This window comes from Bos indicus x Bos taurus, chromosome 26, assembly GCF_003369695.1.
Source record: "Bos indicus x Bos taurus breed Angus x Brahman F1 hybrid chromosome 26, Bos_hybrid_MaternalHap_v2.0, whole genome shotgun sequence".
NCBI classification, from domain to species: Eukaryota; Metazoa; Chordata; class Mammalia; order Artiodactyla; family Bovidae; genus Bos; species Bos indicus x Bos taurus.
The window spans coordinates 9,262,777-9,281,564 of NC_040101.1; the positions used below are offsets into that span (position 1 = coordinate 9,262,777).

Here is an 18,788-nt window from a genome sequence, read left to right on the forward strand (position 1 = left end):
TAGATAGATGGAATGTTTCCAAATATTGCACTAGATGGGAATTCAGGACTTCAGCCATGGTTCTGACTTAACTATTTTACCTTACTATTTCAGTCTTTTGATTTAGACTTTTTTTACATCTCAAATGAGGTCATTGTATTGGTTGAAATTTTCTTAATGTATTTAATAGCATTGAAATTTGAGGAGTTTAGTAAGTTATTGAAACAAATGGTAGTTCTTGGGAAGAACAAGGAAAGGTAACAGTGTTTTTTAATTGTTGATAGTCTTCATCAGTGTTAACGTGTGACTGGCAAAACAAACAAATACTACAAGGCAAAGGAAGAAGAAACCTAAACATTTAAAAACTGCGCTTCCTTGATAGCTCAGTTGGTGAAGAATCTGCCTGCAATGCAGGCGACCCTGGTTCAATTCCTGGGTCGGGAAGATCCGCTGGAGAAGTGATAGGCTACTCACTCCAGTATTCTGGCCTGGAAAATTCCATGCATTGTATAGTCCATAGGGTCGCAAAGAGTCGGACACGACTGAAGGACTTCCACTTCCACTTTTCTGATTCCAGCTGAGCTGGAATGTCTCCAGTTCTCTCAGATCCTCCCTATTAACAATAAAAAAATCCCTGGATATAATACAGCAAACACACAAAGACTATAAAAGGTGGAGAGAAGTCAGATTGCTTAGGGCCTCTGAAGCTTAGTGTTTCTTAGTTCCTGGTTATCAGAGTTTCTTTCATCATAGGGGGATACAGGATTTTATCAAGTATTTTTCCTATGGCTATTTATATGATCATGAATTTTCTTCAGTAATCTCTTCATATGGTGAATTACATTCGTTTCAAAAACTGAACTTGCCTAGCATACCTAGAATAGATCCCACTTGATTCTGGTGTCTAATTCTTTTTTATACAGTGCTGGAACTGATTTGCTAATATTTTGTCAAGTATTCTTACATAGAATTCATTGGAGATACTAGTCTGTATTTATCTTTTACTGTCTTTGTCTGGTTTTATATTATGAGCGTGATACTGGTCTCATAAAATGAATTCTACTTCTTTTTGAGTTCTATATTTTAGAAGAGATTGTGTAAAATTGATGTGACTTTCTTCATATGATGTTTGATATTGATGGAAGTCTCCAATGAAACCAGTTGGGCCTGGATGGTTTCTTTCCTGGTAACTGTTAAATTACAAATTGAATTTCTAACACAGTAAAGTTGTCAGTTCTCCCCGTTGATACGAAAGTTTAATGCAATACATACTAGAACTTCACAATATTTTGCAGACATAGACAGGATTATTTAAAAAATTCTATGAAAAGCAAAAGAGGAAGAATAGCTAAGACAACCTTGAGAAAGAAGGATGAAGTGGGAGGAGTCCCTTTTCCAGTGTCGAGTCTTCTACAGCGAGAGTATCAAGACAGGGCAGTGATGGCAGAGGGGCAGACACAGGGGTCAGTGGAGCCCAGTAGAGGGTTCAGAGATAGACCCACACAGGTGAGCTCAACTGAGTTTTGACAGAGGTGCAACAGCAGTTCAGTAAAGGAAGAAGAAAGAGTCTTTCTGACTCATGGTGCTGGAGCAGATGGATATCCAAAGAGCAAAAAGTGAACTATGACCCAAACCTCGTACCTTATACAAAACTTCACTCAAAATGGATCAGAGCCGTACGTGTAAAACATGAAGCTGTGGAAGTTTTCTAATAATTCACAGGAGACAGTCTTTGGGAACCTAGACGAGACACCAAAAATGTTTGACCTCCATGAAAGTGTTAGAACTTTTGCTCTGTGAAAGACTCTTTTAGGAGGAATAAAATATAAGTTTCAGAGTGGGAAAGAAAATATTTTCAGATTACAAATCCAACAAATGACTTATACCTAAAATATAGAGAGTGCTGAAAACTCAACATAAAAAAAAAAAAAAAATCCAATTAGAACATGGGCAAAAGACCATAGAGAGACATTTATACCAGATAAGATGTACAAAGCAAATAATCACATGAAAAGATGAGCTATTGTTGACCTCATGGCTATTAAGGAAGGGCATATGAAAACCACAAGACACAAGATACCACTATACAGTTATTCAAATGGTTAAAATAAAAAGTTTAAAAATGGCGACAAAACCAAATACCAATGAGAAGTTGGATCTCTCATACATTGCTCATGGGGACTTAAAGTGGTACAGCCACTTTAAAAAATGTTTGGCAGTTTCTCATAGCTGAACATGTTGTTACCAGGTGACTCAGAAATCATACTCCTGAAATTTATCCCAGAGAAATGAAAACTTCTTTTTTTTTTTTTAATTAATATATTTTTGGTTGTGCTAGGTCTTCATTGCTGCTCATGGGCTTTCTCGAGCTGTGGCAAGCAGGGGCTACTCTTCGTTGCTTGGCACGGGCTTCTCATTAGTTGCTCTGTGGCATGTGGAATCTTCCCAGACCAGAGATTAAACCCATGTCCCCTAAGTTGGAAGGTGGGTTCCTATCTGTTGTACCACCAGGGAAGTCCCCCAAGAATTTTTTTCCACATAAAAATCAATACACAATTGTTCATAGAAGCTTTATTTGTAAAAGCCCCAAACTATAAGCAACCAGTATGTCTTAAAGTTGATGAATGGTTAAATTAACCCTGGTATATCCATATCATGGGATGCTATCAGCAATAAAAAGGAATTACCTATTGACACATGCAACAATTTGGTTGTCTGGCAAAGGCATTATGCTGATCTACAAAAGAGAATCTCAAGAGGTCAAGTTACATGGATCCATTTGCGTAACATTCTCATAATGCAGATGAACACTGTAAGTGATTACCAGGTGTTTGGGATGGAGGAGATTAGGGAAGTGGATGTGACAGTGAAAGGGGAGCAGAGGGAGGTCACTGTAGTTAAGGGATAGTTCTGTCTCTTGACTGTGGTGATATTTACATGAATGTGTGTACGTGTGATAAAATGGCATACCCACACTGTACTGACATTATTATTCCATAGTTAGGTAAGAAGTAAAGACCAACCAGGACCACTGGGTGAAGGGTACTGCACAAATATAGTATCTTTACAACTTCCTATGAATCTATAGTTATTTGACAATAAATATTAAAATAATTAATATTAAAAAATTTTTAATAAATATACATTAAGAAAAAGAAGAAAATAAAGGGAACAATAAAAAGCTTCTTATATATTCTAGAGTGTTGTTGTTTAGTCATTGTTGTTTGACTCTCTGCGACCCCATGGACGGCAGCATGGCAGGCCTCCCTGTCCTTCACCATCTCCCGGAGCTGGCTCAAACCCATGTCCATTGAGGCAGTGATGCCATCCAGCCATCTCATTCTCTGTCACCCCCTTCTGCCTTCACTGTTTCCCAGCATCAGGATCTTTTCCAATGAGTTGGCCCTTCGCATTAGGTGGCCAAAGTATTGGAGCTTCAGCTTCAGCATCAGTCCTTCCAGCGAATATTCATGGTTGATTTCCTTTAGGTTTGACTGGTTTGATCTCCGTGTAGTCCAAAGGACTCTCTTCTCCAGCACCACAGTTCAAAAGCATCAGTTCCTTGGCACTCAGCCTTCTTTACAGTCCAACTATCTCATCCATGCATGAGTTCTAGAAACCACTACATTCTAGAGTAGTGGTTCTCAAAGTTTTTGGTCTTTACCCTCTTAAAAATAATTGAGCACTCCAAAGAACTTTTATTTATGTAGGCTATATAAAAATATTTATTAGTTTAGAAATAACAATAAACCCATTACATAGTAACATAAATATCTTTTTGAAAAAATACCATATTTTCTTTTTAGAAAGTTTAGTGAGAATGGTATTGTTTCACATGTATGTAAAACTGTATTGACTTTGGGTTGTAGTTTCATATATGTTGCCTTATGGCATGTATAACTCAATATAGCTAGTAAGACCGCAGTAGAAATACTGAGAACAAACTGAATTCCCTCTGAGAAAAACACTTATCTGTACCCTAAACCTGCTACCTTAAAGAATTCTAGGAAACAGAATACACAACCATATAGCAGTTAGTCGTCACAGTAATGACCTTGTACACGGTGTGGCCTCTGGATAGTTCATTGTGCATTTATTGTACAATTCATGTTCAGATAACTTAGTGTTATTATAAAAAATACTTTTGACCTCATGGAATGCCTGGAAAAATATGAGGAGATCCTAGGGTTTTGTGGACCACACTCTGAAATTCACTGTCCTCGTCCTTCCAACGCTTTAGAAGGTTGTTCAGATGAAGAAAAGAGAAAACTGTTAAAATGCTTGGGGAAGGACTTGGAAGACATAGAAAGACCTTAAAGAAAAAGCAAGATTGCTTTTGATTTGGAGCACAAAACCAAAAAGAAAGACCCTTTGTATCTAAACACTTGTTTTTGAGGGTAGAAATTCTGTCATCTTCATTTTTATATTCTTAATTTCAGTTTATGCTTAAATACTTAAAGAACTGAAGCAATAATAATGCCTTGAGCATTCGACATTGTATGTGTCCAGAACCTGGAAATACGTTGGAAGGAGACAGAATGTAGTTGTGGAGACAAATTTCAGCAATGTGTATCGGCTGCTTTATTGTAGTGTATTTTGGTTGTTTTGTTATAATACCAGGGAAAATTGTCATAATATTTTTTAAAATTTATTTTCAGAGTAGAAGAGCAACCTGTTTGTTCCTATTTGGAAAAGATTCTTCCTAAAAATTTGGAACTGATGGAAAAGAAACTTACAGACTACGTTGATCAGCGAATATATAAACTCCAGGAGCACATAGATAATAAGATGGCTTTGTTAATGGACTTGCTGCAACGTCCCAACTCCCCACCCTCTGGGATGCCTCTACGACATTATGACTCTGGAGACGGACTTTCAAATGGAGAAAGATAAATGCTCAACATGTACAAAGTACTACAGATATTTATTACATATTTATTACAAAGCCAAACCGCACCCCAGAAATTTATGAAAAGCAAGTATTTAATGTCCTTTGAAATGTTACCACTTACTTACGTGAAGTGACCTCAGTGTTCGTTTTCCTGCGCGCGCTGTAAATCCAGTACTGTACACTAGGTTAACACGGTGGGATCTTCAGTTATTTTTGTTTGTAATATTTTTCACTCTTACTGAAATTTATGTATACTTCTGGATTAAATGTTTAAGATTTTAAGGATTTCTAAAGCAGTTCCTTAGTTTGTATTGTATATGTGTTTCGTTGAAGTACTTTTTTTATACAAAGACTTTTTACAGTCTTAGGAGTCTGAAAAATAATGCTTAGAGTATTTGATACTTTTTCTTTTTCTAGTTGATTGTTTTTGAAAAATTGGATCCTTAAGACTTGGAAACTTTCGTTCAAATCACTCATTTACATTTCGTATTGTTTATCTCAGGTAATGAGGAAAGTGCAGTGTCTGGCATGTGTGAAAGTAGTTTACACTGAGGTTGATATTATCGGTTTCAGTACAGTGTCGCAGTAGAGAGGGGAGCACCGATCGGAGCTAGCCTGTTCCTTGTTAGGAATGTTATTGTAGATCTAGTGTTTGATGTAAAATGAGAGAAGTTATTTTATTTTATCTCAGTCAATCCAAAAGATACAAGGAACTGTTTTCCTTTCTGGACTGGTACAGGTTCCTCTTTCTAGAACCCTTTTCTGTATATTTAAAGCATGAAATTCTCAGGGTCTGCATTGAGGGGTTGAGGCATATGAATCAAAGAGATTTCAGTTCTCTCAGGCAGGCTTAGTTTTTAGAAATTACAACTATCATGTGTGTTGAAGGGTGATGATTCACATTTAAAAAATAAATGTATCCACTCTGGAAACTGCTTGTCTAAGGAAACAGAATGTTTTTCTTTTCAATGTTCTTTTCTAACTGGAGGATAACTGCTCTTACAGTGTTGTGTTGGTTTCTGCTGTACGACGCAGATCTGCCCGTGAGTGTGTATATATCCCCTTCCTCTTGAGCCTGCCTCCCTCAGCCATGTTTTCTTAAAATGCTTTATGAAAGGGGGTGTTTTGCACTCCATACTGTGGTCAGTTCTTTCAAATGAGGACTAATCTGCATACTCATTCATTTGTATCACACTACGAAGGTGGCACAGTCTATGGGACATACTCTCACTATAGCCGCTCGAGAATTTGCGTATTTTTCTATTCTTTTCTAATTCATGGGACAACATACATAGCTGTAAGCTAGTATTTCCATTGTTGTTCAGGAGAAATGTCCGTCACTCCACGCTGGACCCTTTAGTTCAGTTTTACAGCGCCTGGTAGTTGTAGTCTGTTGATTTACAAAGTGTTTCCTTCCAGAGCTTCCCTGGTGGCTCAGTGGTAAAGAATCGGCCTGCCAAAGCAGGCGACACAGGGTCGATCCCTGGTCTGGGATGATCCCACATGCCTCGGAGCATCTAAGCCCATGTGTCACACAACTCCTGAGCCTGTGCTTCAGAGCCTGGGAGCCGCAGCTACTGGAGCCTGCATGACCTAAGCCTGTGCTCTGCAGTAAGAGAAGCCACCACATTGAGAAGCCCACTCGCTGCAACTAGAGAAGAGCCCATGCAGCAACAAAAACCCGGCAAAGCCAAAAATTAAAATTATTTTAAAAAATGCCTCCTTCCAGATATGTGATTCATATTACAAGTCTCACCTTGATTATATCTGAAACAGAAATATGGTTATATCAAAAAGATATATAAAGGTTCAAGACTGAAAAGACCTGATATCAAATATTCTTCAACTGAATTTTCCACTTTGTAGACACCGAAATCTCTCTCTCTTAAAAAAATGTGGGGAAGATGGGCCTGGAATCCAGGACTCCTTTCCTTCTCCTTGTCTCCATCCTCTGTTCCAGGTGCCCATGTAGATTTTGGTGTAGAACCTTCTTATTTTGAATTGATCTCCTTTGACATTTGAAATCCACGGCTATTGAAAGGTGAAGTGACTCATCTCTCAAGGGAAAGCAAATACAGCATCTTCCTCATTGTCCCTTCCTGCCCTCACATCACTACTTCCTCCTTCTTAAAGGCAGTCCCACGCCCTGCATTGGACAGCAGCCCAGGGTTTCAGTATTCTACCATTATGACATTTTCTAAGTGTTCTTGGAGAACATGAGTCCATGATGATGTAGAGGAAAAAACACCAGGATAGATAAATCTGAGTTCTTCCTTGTTGGTCACTTAACTGCTGTCTAACTTTGCATGAGGGATTCAATATTTTTGATAACCTCAGTTTTCCCTGCTGTAAAATGGGAACAGCGCAGCTTCCATCTTGTATGAGTTTCTAATACTCTGAACATGAAGCAGCTGGTACAGCTCTGGCACACAGGAGGCGACAGTTGAATGCTCATCTCCCTCTTCCCTGTCTTTGGCTACGCTGAGTCTTCACTGCTGCGCCTGGGCTGTCTCTAGTTGTGATGCGCAGGCTTCTCATTGCAGTGGTCTCTCTTGTTGCAGAGCACAGGCTCCAGGGCACTCAGGCTCAGTCGCCGTGGCGTGTGGTCTTGGTTGCTCCACATGTGGAATCTTCCCCAGACCAGGGATTGAACCCATGTACCCTGTGCATGGGTTCCTATCCACTGTACCACCAGGGGAGTCATATGATTCTTAATAACCCTAGAATTCCAGGCAATTTGAAAGCCCCGCTTCCCTTTTATTTCCTTGAGGGTTAAAGAGAAGGCAGGCCTATGTCAGTGGTGTAGGGCTGTGATTCTCAACATGTGGCAGCATCAGTATCTCCTGGGAAGTTGTTACCTGTGCACATTCTCAGGCCCCAACCACCCTGTTTGAGTCATCAAATTGGGGGTGTGGTAGGGCACAGCAATTATGCTTTTAGTAACTCTGCAAGTGCTTCTGATACTCTGTCCAGTTTCAGAACCACTGGGACAGGGTAAGGAAGAGTACAGGCTCTGGAGGTAGGTTGCTTGGAGTCAATTCGTCTCTGCCTTCCATTAGTCTGCGCCTTTGGTCACATGCAGTGACTTCTCTGGACTTTCTCAGGCTTCTCCAGTGGCTCAGCTGGTAAAGAACCTGCCTGCCAACGTAGGCGATACAAGGGATGTGGGTTCTATGCCTGGGTCCGGAAGATCCCCTAGAGTAGGAAATGGCAACCCATTCCATTATTGGAGCCTGGAAAATTCAACAGAGGAGCCTGGGGGCTACAGTCTATGGGGTTGCAAAGGATCAGACACAGCTGAGCGAGGGAGCACAGCACACTGGACTTTCTTAGCCACTGACTGGGAATTAGATCACATCTGCCCCTGAGAGAAGGCTGTTGAGAAGATTAACTGAGGCAGTTCTCATGAAACCTTGAGACAGTCTTGTAGTTTAGTGCCCTGTTCTCAGCTTGGCCTCACACTGAGATCACCTGGGCACTTACAAAAAAGAAAAAAACAAACAAAAAAAACCAAAACCACCTGTAGATGTATATTTATTTCAAAATAAAAGGTTAAAAATAATCCACTGGCTCTTGGGTCCTACCCCTGGAGATTGTGATCTGAGTCTAGGGTGTTCAGCTCATAGGTCTAGGTTTTGGGAAGCTCCCCTGCTGATTATAATGCACAGAAAAGCCCAGAACTAGAAGTTCAGTGTCTTGGGGACAAGAATCTGGAACTAGACTAGCTGGCTACTAACTCTGTAAATGGTCATCCCATTTATAAACAGAATGATCCGAGACAAGTTCTCAAGCTCCCGGTGAGCTCGAGCTGGGGGCACAGCCATCAGTCAGTGACTTATCAGCCATGCCCATCATCATCATCTATAAGCAGCTGACTAATAGATTTTTCAGTGTGGGCAGAGACTTCAGTCTTCCTTGTTCAGAGATCAAAGTCTCCACTTGCTGAAAGTGGGGAAAGATGATTCTGATGTGTTGTTTTCTGCTCTCTTATTGTCCAGGAGCCGTCCTCACTGGGGCTGAGTTTCAGGATCAGGGCTTTGTGGGTTTCCGCTCCCCACCGGGAGATCCCCACTCGGCCACGTTGCTAGAAGTGAACTGTGTTTCCCCCATCACAGGGTTAGCTATCAGGACTTTATGTCCTCAGTGTGAAGCTCTGGGGAGAACACATGCATGACATTGTGATGCGGGGTTCACAAAGAGGAAAAATTTCTTAGAGCCTGAAGGAGGACAGTTTTTAAAAGAAATTAACTGAATGTGAATGAACGCATACTTCATCATGGAATCTTAACGGTTAACTTTTATCTTGCCTTCTTTTTAAAGTCTTTATTGAATTTGTTACAATTTTGTTTCTGTTTCTTATGTTTTGGTTTTTTGGTTTACAGGTATGTGGGATCTTAGTTCCTTGACCAGGGATTGAACCCACACACCCTGCATTGCAAGGCGAAGTCTTAACCGCTGGACTACCACGGAAGTCTCTATTTTTCTTTCTTCTCTCTGGCTGATGGGGGATATACTTATACAAATAGTATTTAGTAAAAATAACACTTTTTACCTGCCTCTTGAGAAACCTGTATGCAGATCAGGAAGCAACAGTTAGAACTGGACATGGAACAACAGACTGGTTCCAAATAGGAAAAGGAGTACGTCAAGGCTGTATATTGTCACCCTGCTTATTTAACTTCTATGCAGAGTACATCATGAGAAACGCTGGGCTGGAAGAAGCACAAGCTGGAATCAAGATTGCTGAGAGAAATATCAATAACCTCAGATATGCAGATGACACCACCCTTATGGCAGAAAGTGAAGAACAACTAAAGAGGCTCTTGATGAAAGTGAAAGAAGAGAGTGAAAAAGTTGGCATAAAGCTTAAGATTCAGGAAACAAAGATCATGGCATCCAGTCCCATCACTTCATGGCAAATAGATGGGGAAACAGTGGAAACAGTGACAGACTTTTTTTTGGTCTCCAAAATCACTGCAGATGGTGACTGCAGCCATGAAATTAAAAGACTCCTTGGAAGGAAAGCTATGACCAGCCTAGACAGCATATTAAAAAGCAGAGACATTACTTTGCCAACAAAGGTCCATCGAGGCTATGGTTTTTCCAGTGGTCATGTATGGATGTGAGAGTTGGACTCTAAAGAAAGCTGAGCACCAAAGAATTGATGCTTTTGAACTGTGGTGTTGGAGAAGACTCTTGAGAGTCCCTAGGACTGCAAGGAGATCCAACCAGTCCATCCTAAAGGAGATCAGTCCTGAGTGTTCATTGGAAGGACTAATGTTGAAACTGAAACTCCCAATACTTTGGCCACTGATAAGAAGAACTGACTCATTTGAAAAGACCCTCATGCTGGGAAAGATTGAAGGTGGGAGGAGAAGGGGACGACAGAGGATGTGATGGTTGGATGGCATCACCAACTCAATGGACATGAGTTGGGTAAACTCCAGGAGTTGGTGATGGACAGGGAGGCCTGCAGTCCACGGGGTCGCAGAGTCAGACACAACTGAGTGACTGAACTGAACACTTTTTAAAGTTTTTTATTTTTTGTTTTGATGTGGACCATTTTTAAAGTCTTTATTGAATGTGCTACAATACTACTTCCCTTCTATGCTTTGGTTCCTTGGTTATGAGGCATGTGGAATCTTAGTTCCCTGACCAAGGATTGAACCTGCACCCCCTGCATTGGAAGGCAAAGTCTCAACCAGTGGACCCCAAGGAAATCCCAGTAAGTATTATTTATTGAGGTAGAATTAACAAATAAAAATTTTATATATGTAAGGTATACCACATGATGTTTTAGTATGTGTACATCATGAAATGGTTACCAAAATCAAGTTGATTGACATAGCTACCACTCACACGGCTACCATTTGTGTGTGTGTGTGTGTGTGTGTGTGTGTTTCTCTGTGTGTGTGTGGTGAGAACACTTGATATCTACTGACTTAGCAAAATTCAAGTACACATTCTCAATTGGAATAAAAACGACATTTCTGAGCATCCCTTGTGGCTAATTGAGACCATGTCATATCTAGCACAGGGGATTTAAAGAGAAATGGAAGGCACAGCTTTTCTCAACCTTCTTCTTTTCTAGAATTTAAACATGAAGGTTAGAGAACCAGCAGTCACCTTGGACCATGCTGTGTCTTCGGGGAAAGAACCCACATAGAGTAACATGGCCCCTGATGTGGCAAAGACGGCCAGCCTGACCGCTTGCCGCTGGACATCTTGAAGAGGAGAGAAATCAAATTCTTACTTGTTCAAGCCACTGTTATTTGAAATTTTGTTATAGCCACACCTAATCTTAAATGATAAAATAGTCAAGTGATTTGTTCAGCTTAACATGGAAAAGAAAAAAATGAGCTTTTACAAGGTCTGAAGGTGTCTTAAGCTTTAGACACTCCTCAGTCTTTTTAATTAATTTGCCTGTGCCCAGTCTTAGTTGCATGTGGGATATACTTCCTGGACCAGGGATCGAACCCAGGCCCTTGCATCGGGAGCTCAGAGTCTTAGCCACTGGACCACCAGGGAGGTCCCTCCTCTCTCCTTTTGACCTTTCCTGAATTCTTCCAGTTGGTGGTAGCTTGTTATCTCCGTGTTCCTTACCAGGGTCTCCTGTTTTGTAAGATAACTCAGTGGTTCCCCTAACAGATCTACCCTCAACTCAGTGGGGGAGGCCCCAAGGTAGGGTGAAGCCACGCCCCTTAGCATGGCCTCTGACACCATCTCTGTCTCAGCCCAGCTCACTCTTCCAGCCAGCCAGCTTCACACCTCAGCCTGGGCCTTCTCTCCATCTCTTCCTCCACTTGTTCAAATGCTAATGTCTTCTTTCCTGAAAGCCTCCCAAGGCTCTCACCTGTCCGCCACACCACCCCATTAATTATTCCTCTGCTGCCTCCATGCCCTTTGCTGTGCCTCTAACAGATTCCGAATCTCGTTTGACCTACAGGTTTCCAGTTTCCAGTGCATGATTTTGCACCCTGAACAGATACTTGAATTCAGGAACCAAAGCTTCTGTATCTGTACTTTGTCTTGCTGAATCCACTATATTAAATCCAGAAGGTGCTCAAGAAAATAAATATACACTGAGATGAAGGAAACTGTTAGTCGCTCTGTCGTGCCCAACTCTTTGCGATCCCAAGGCTCCTCTGTCCATGGGATTCTCCAGGCAAGAATACCGGAGCGGGTAGCCACTCCCTTCTCCAGGGGATTTTCCTGACGCAGGGACCAAACCTGGGTCTCCTGAGTTGCAGGAAGATTCTTTATTGTCTGACCCACTAGGGAAGCCCTGAGATGAAGGGAGGGGATTTGTTCACTTTTCATGTTATTAAAAATGCTCTAGTTTGCAAGTGCTTTTCATGTCCTATCCAACTCTATTAGGATTCTCCAGAGAAGCAGAATAGGATATTTGTTGTTGTTTAGTTGCTAAGTTGTGTCTGACTCTGCAACCCCATGGACCGTAGCCCGCCAGGCTCCTCTGTCCATGGGATTTCCTAGGCAAGAATACTGGAGTGTGTTGTTATCTCCTTCTCCAGAGGATCTTCCTGACCCAGCAATCGAACCTGAGTCTACTGCTAGGCAAATGGATTCTTTACCACTGAGCCACCTGGGAAGCCTAGAACATAAATGCTATGTAAAATTAAATACTAAACACTGACATAAAGTCAGCACATCTTATGTTACATGGTATGGAAATAAGAAAGAAAACATATTTGCTTACTATATGTAAATACAACATATTCATAACAAATAAGGAGGAAATATTCACGACAGAGTCCTTGTTTCTGTAACTAGTCAGATGGTGGCAGTGGGTATTTATAACCACCTTCTATTACTCATTCTGTGTTGAGTCCCTTGTTTATGTCACAGAAGCACGATGTCAGGGGATCAAAGTTGGCAGGCAAGTTACATTCTTCACAGCACTGGAAGCTGGGGTAAGACTCGGGGGTGGAGGTTGCAGCCTCGGTGACCTTATCTTGATCACTACAGGTAATGGTCGTAGCAATGGGTGTCTTTGCAGCACTTAAGAAAAGACATACACAGAGCATAGGATTAGAATTTTTCTTCTCAGTCCACCTGTTACAATTGTCGGGGGGAGATCTGGAAAATTTGGGCCTGGAACCATTCAAACCCATGACACCAGCCCGAGATGAAAGCAGCTCTGCCCTCATCCCAAGTTCCTGTCCAACCCCTTCCTCTCCTAAGAGTGCCAGAAACGTAAGATCAGGTTCCAGCAAATGAGGGAGAGTGAGCTGCAAGTTCGGGTCACCCAGGTGATCACTGCAGGTCCGCCAAGTGCAGAGCACAACCCGGGAGGGTGCTGAGTCCGCCGCCCCCGGGTGCTGGGGGTTACCTTCCTGCTCACAGGCTGAACTTCCCTAAAATGGGAACACGGCTGCTGGTTTTTTTTTTTTTTTTTTAATGTATTCTCCCCACTTATCACATAAAGAATCTGAGACATGGAGAAGCACAGTGCCTTGATTAAACACATACAAGTAGAGGAGGAGCTGGAAATAAAAACCAGGTCATTCAAAGCTTGAGGCAGGACTCTGTTCAACAAACATGCTGCCTCCTTGGAACGTTAATGCGTGGGAACACCACTGCTTCTGACAACCAGTCTCACCCATATTTGAAGGCTCCTTGCCCCCAAATTTAACGCTCCCTTTTCAGATCTACACTCCCTGGTGAGGCAAACCCCAGGATCTTCACACAACTCAGCTTCCCCAGGCTCTTACAGGCCCATTCCACTGTGCGCAGAACCAAGGACCCGCTGAGAGCTCCCCAACTCAGGTGGGGGGAATACCAGCTCAGCCCATCCTCCGAGTGAGCAGAGGCAGACTCAGTCGTGCCATCTTCAGTCTGCAATCCTGTGGAATCAACCCGCTGAGGGTAAGGGAGGGCAAGGGATGGCAAAGCAGTGCAGACCCAGCAGCTGAGAACATTCTCCTTGTGAGCTCACAGCCCCAGACCAGAAGGGGTAGAAAGCCAGATTCTACCCTCCCCGCCTCAGTCCTCTCAAACCCTCCTGCTGTTCCTGACCTCACCTAGGGTGCAGCCACAGGGCCGGGGATGACCCCGCTCAAGCACGGAGCCGCAGGATCCCATGTGAGGGGGTGTTAGCCCCTCTTACCCACATTACTCACTTTAACGTGTTGGCTACTTTGTAGTAAAGACCGATGACGACACCTATGAGCACGAAAGCTGTAATCAGTAAGGCGCTCCCAATGGCGATCATGATCTCGAGGTCAAACATCTCTCACACACCTGGGCAGAGAAGTGTGAGCCGTGAGTGTGAGTGTGAGTGTGAGCTCCCGCCCCCTCCCCCGCCTCCCAGTCACTTAGCAACCACAGTATGCTTCCTTCAGAGGGGGGACACAGAACCCAAACCACAGAGCCTTCCTTATGCATGGAAACATGAATCTTCCCAGAAGCCTAGCATCCCAAAGTGGTCCAGGTTGGGTGAAGGGTTTATTCATGGATGAAAAAGGACTGAAAGACGAAGTCCAGAGGGAACGCAATCAACAGAAAACTTGAGAAGAGTCTTTTCCTTTCACAGGCAGTAACATGCAGCTGTCCGTCGAAAACAAGCCCGCACTTGAGCAAAGGGCTTTACTCCCAACCACCCGGGTCTCATGAAATATGTTTACTGATAAGAGTCAGGATTGGCCCCTTGCTGTCCAGCAAATTTAAAAATACTATTTTATGGGAATGACTCAGGGCAAGACTGTTTCAAAACATTAGGCTGTGTAATAAAATACACAAACCCGTTTTATAAGTGATTATATCTTACAGAAAAGGTTTTCAATTCTCCCACTGACAAGTGTCACACCATCTCATGGTTTCAGGAGATTCATGGAGACTTTTTTTCCTCATTCTGTCTCTACAGGAGACAAGAGGCCTTACTGCTCCTTTCCCCTATTCTCCCAGGAAATCGTTTGCCTGGAATAAGCAATTTGCTTAACCTAACACAATGAAATTTGGGACCAGTGAGGAAAGAAGCATAAACAACTCTACTGCTAAACATACTTACTACAGTTAAATCCTCTAGATCTGGATGAAGTCCAACTGGAAAAAAAAATTTTTTTTTTAAATAACACCAAAAAGCCCTGCAGGGAACAGGATATTTTATCAAACCTGTAATTTGAGAAAGAGAGATCGAATCATCCCCGTTAGAGGACTTAAGATGCAAGGTTGAAGAGCTCACTTTAGAAGCCCAGCCTCTCTCCAGCTCCGGTCCTATGATCCCTATTGGGCCACGGCCTGTGTGACATCAACTCTGGACACCAGCTCTTCCATGGAGTTCTGAATTCTGTTCCATGTGTAGGTATATTTTAGCCCCCATGAAACAGAAAGATCATTTTGAATCACTTAATTCTAAGTCTTTACCTTTTCAGGTCATATGTCCCTTACAATAATTTTCAGGTTTTGACTAGTAATCAAAAGCAGGTTTAAAATTTCAGTGAAAAAAATAAACAGAAACGTGGGGAGCTGAAAAACACTCTTACACTGAAGAGTGTGATTATTGAAGACTTTATGTTACAATAAAATTTTATTGTTACCACACAATAAAATGATGCGGAGGCATTTACTAGGATTCAAGCATATGTTCATTGACATTGGAAGATTTTCATACAAGTTAAAAGGATGACAAATCAAAGCTGAATAGGATACCTGTTCTGTCAAGTGTATAAAGCTACTTGTACCCGGCCAGTCTAGTAACATGAAAAGTGGAGACTCTGGGTGCCGTTTTGTTTTTACTTGATTTTAGGCATGAGGGATCTTAGTTCCTCCAACCAGGCCTCGAACCCATGCCCTCTGCAGTGGAAGCGTGGAGCTTTAGCCAGTGGACCATCAGGGAAGTCCCTCCAGGTGCTATTTTGATCCATTTTTTCGGTGATACCGGGGCTCCCAAGCCCCCAGCAGTGCCGCTTGAAAGAACTGGAGATCCCCCAGCTAGAGCCATGGGTGCACCTAGGTGGGAGAAGGAGTCTCTGGCCCATGGGGGCAAAGGTGACTGTTATGGTGGGACCCCCTCTGGGTTGCCAACTGGCACACCATCAGTGGAGGGGAGTCTCATGACCAGGGAGTGAGCAGAGCTTGTCTCCTAGCTACAGCTGTCAGGGGGCTCCTGCACTGTCCACCTTGCCACTGGTGCTGGGCTAGCCTGGGCTTGTCAGCAGGACTCACATTAAATTCAGGGGGAATCAACCCATGGGTTCTGTACCTTTGGAGTCTTGGGGACTCTGACCTCCATGGGCACAGAGAACAGAGGATGGAAACAAGAGAAGGAAAGGAGTCCTGGATTCCAGGCCCTTTCCCTCCATTTACTTGATAGAATGGTTGGCAAAGTAGTTCAGCTCTCTGAGCCTGTTGTTTTGTCTCAAATATGAAAAGATAACGAACACTGTGTGGTCTGACGGTGGTGGTGGCTGTTAATGTGTGAGAGGTTTCGGTGCAGACAGAAGTATCAATACTTTGTAAACTGTGATGCTGTTGTGAGCAGCTGACGCCTTTGATGGTGGCTGGTTCTGAGCTTGATCCAGATGCAAAGTGTGGAAGTGAAAAGATTGATCTGATGCAACCTTCACCAGGTTCTCTGCTGGGCCCCACCACATAGATTCTGATTCATTGATTTGGGGGTAAAAGCTGAATTTGCCTTTCAACCAGTTCCCAGGTGAGGCTGATGGGATGGCTCTGGGCCGAGCTGTTCCAGTTCAGCCCATCATCTAATGAGAACCCTAAGAGCTTCTGAAAGGCCCCTGTTCAGGGACTGCTTCTCCTTCTGGTGTGATTCCTTAGAATGGGTTGGGCTGTAGAACCTGCACAATTAACAAGTTCCCCAGCTGATTCTGGCAAAGCCTGCAGAACGAGTGAGTAGCAACTGACTTAACTCATCAGACAGTCAGATGTTACATGGTTCTACTGATCCATGCACAGCACCCAAAGAAGGATGCCAGGAAATCCTGCAAGTGAGGCCAGGAACAAAGCTCTACTCTGGTCTTCTTCCCAAGGCTCAGGGTAATCAGGTCACCCTCCTGCTTGAGCTGCTGCTAACTTGGTGCTAAAGATCTGCAGTGAAGCAGTGATGGTTTTCCTGAGCCAGACCCAGGCTACTACCTTTTCAAGCCTTTCCTCTATCTGACATGCGTCATATGCTTGAGTCAACCTAAACTGCTTTCAGTTCAGTTCAGTCCCTCAGTTGTGTCCGACTCCTTGTGACCCCATGGAAAGCCGCATGCCAAGAATCTGTCCATCACCAACTCCCGGAGCTTACCCAAACTCATGTCCATTGAGTTGGTGATGCCATCCAACCATCTCATCCTCTGTCACCCCCTTCTCCTCCCACCTTGAATCTTTCCCAGCATCAGGGTCTTTTCATATGAGTCAGCACTTCACATCAGGTGGCCAAAGTATTGGAGTTTCAGCTTCAGCATCAGTCCTTCCAATGAATAGTCAGGACTGATTTCCTTTAGGATGGACTGGTTGGATCTCCTTGCAGTTCTAGGGACTCTCAAAAGTCTTCTCCAACACCACAGTTCAAAAGCATCAGTTCTTCGGCGCTCAGCTTTCTTTAGAGTCCAACTCTCACATCCATATATGACTACTGGAAAAACCATAGCCTTGACTAGATGGACCTTTGTTGGCAAAGTAATGTCTCTGCTTTTTAATATGCTGTCTAGGTTGGTCATAACTTTCCTTCCAAGGAGTAAGTGTCTTTTAATTTCATGGCTGCAGTCACCATCTGCAGTCATTTTGGAGCTCCCCAAAAATAAAATTTGCCACAAGTCTGCTACTGTTTCCAGTTTCCCCATCTATTTGGCCATGAAGTCATGAGAAACGCTGGACTAGAAGAAACACAAGCTGGAATCAAGAGTGCCGGGAGAAATATCAATAACCTCAGATATGCAGATGACACCACTCTTATGGAAGAAAGTGAAGAGGAAATAATAAGCCTCTTGATGAACGTGAAAGTGGAGAGTGAAAAAGTTGGCTTAAAGCTCAACATTCAGAAAACGAAGATCATGGCATCCAGTCCCATCACTTCATGGGAAATAGATGGGGAAACAGTGGAAACAGTGTCAGACTTTATTTTTCTGGGCTCCCAAATCACTACAGATGGTGACTGCAGCCATGAAATTAAAAGACGCTTACTCCTTGGAAGGAAAGTTATGACCAACCTAGATAGCATATTCAAAAGCAGAGACATTACTTTGCCAACAAAGGTCCGTCTAGTCAAGGCTATGGTTTTTCCTGTGGTCATGTGTGGATGTGAGAGTTGGACTGTGAAGAAGGCTGAGCGCCGAAGAATTGATGCTTTTGAACTGTGGTGTTGGAGAAGACTCTTGAGAGTCCCTTGGACTGCAAGGAGATCCAACCAGTCCATTCTGAAGGAGATCAGCCCTGGGATTTCTTTAGAGGGAATGATGCTAAAGCTGAAACTCCAGTACTTTGGCCACCTCATGTGAAGAGCTGACTCATTGGAAAAGACTCTGATGCTGGGAGGGATTGGGGGCAGGAGGAGAAGGGGACGACAGAGGATGAGATGGCTGGATGGCATCATTGACTCAATGGACGTGAGTCTCAGTGAACTCCAGGAGTTGGTGATGGACAGGGAGGCCTGGCATGCTGTGATTCATGGGGTCGCAAAGAGTCGGACACAACTGAGCGACTGATCTGATCTGATCTGATCTGATGGGACCGGATGCCATGATTTTAGTTTTCTGAATGTTGAGCTTTAAGCCAACTTTGTCCCCCTAAGAAGAGCCTTAAGTGTTGTCTCTAGGTTTCACTTGTCCAGCCACTTGCTGAGGAATGGAGAGAGCACCTGAGCTGAGCTTTGGACAGTAGTGTGACTGTGATGAGGGCAGGGAGAGGTGGGGGGTCAGTGTGCAGGACTGGGGCCAACAGCCCAAGGGGGCTT

At 43.2% G+C, this 18,788-nt stretch overlaps 1 protein-coding gene across 4 annotated transcripts in view; it reads left to right on the forward strand.

The window, feature by feature from the left end:
- Positions 1 to 9,296, forward strand: part of LOC113884211 (uncharacterized protein C10orf88-like) — a 52,184-nt gene extending 42,888 nt beyond the window's left edge. Inside the window, exon 7 of one of the 4 annotated variants that reach the window (XM_027528524.1) lies at positions 4,638 to 5,819. In XM_027528524.1, coding sequence (XP_027384325.1) covers positions 4,638 to 4,872 — 235 coding nt within the window. In that variant the 3' untranslated portion in view covers positions 4,873 to 5,819. Of the gene's footprint in view, positions 1 to 4,637; positions 5,820 to 9,252 lie in introns of those variants that run through there. The other 3 variants (XM_027528527.1, XM_027528525.1, XM_027528523.1) reach the window with 3 other exon arrangements.
- The last annotated feature ends 9,492 nt before the right edge of the window (positions 9,297 to 18,788 follow it).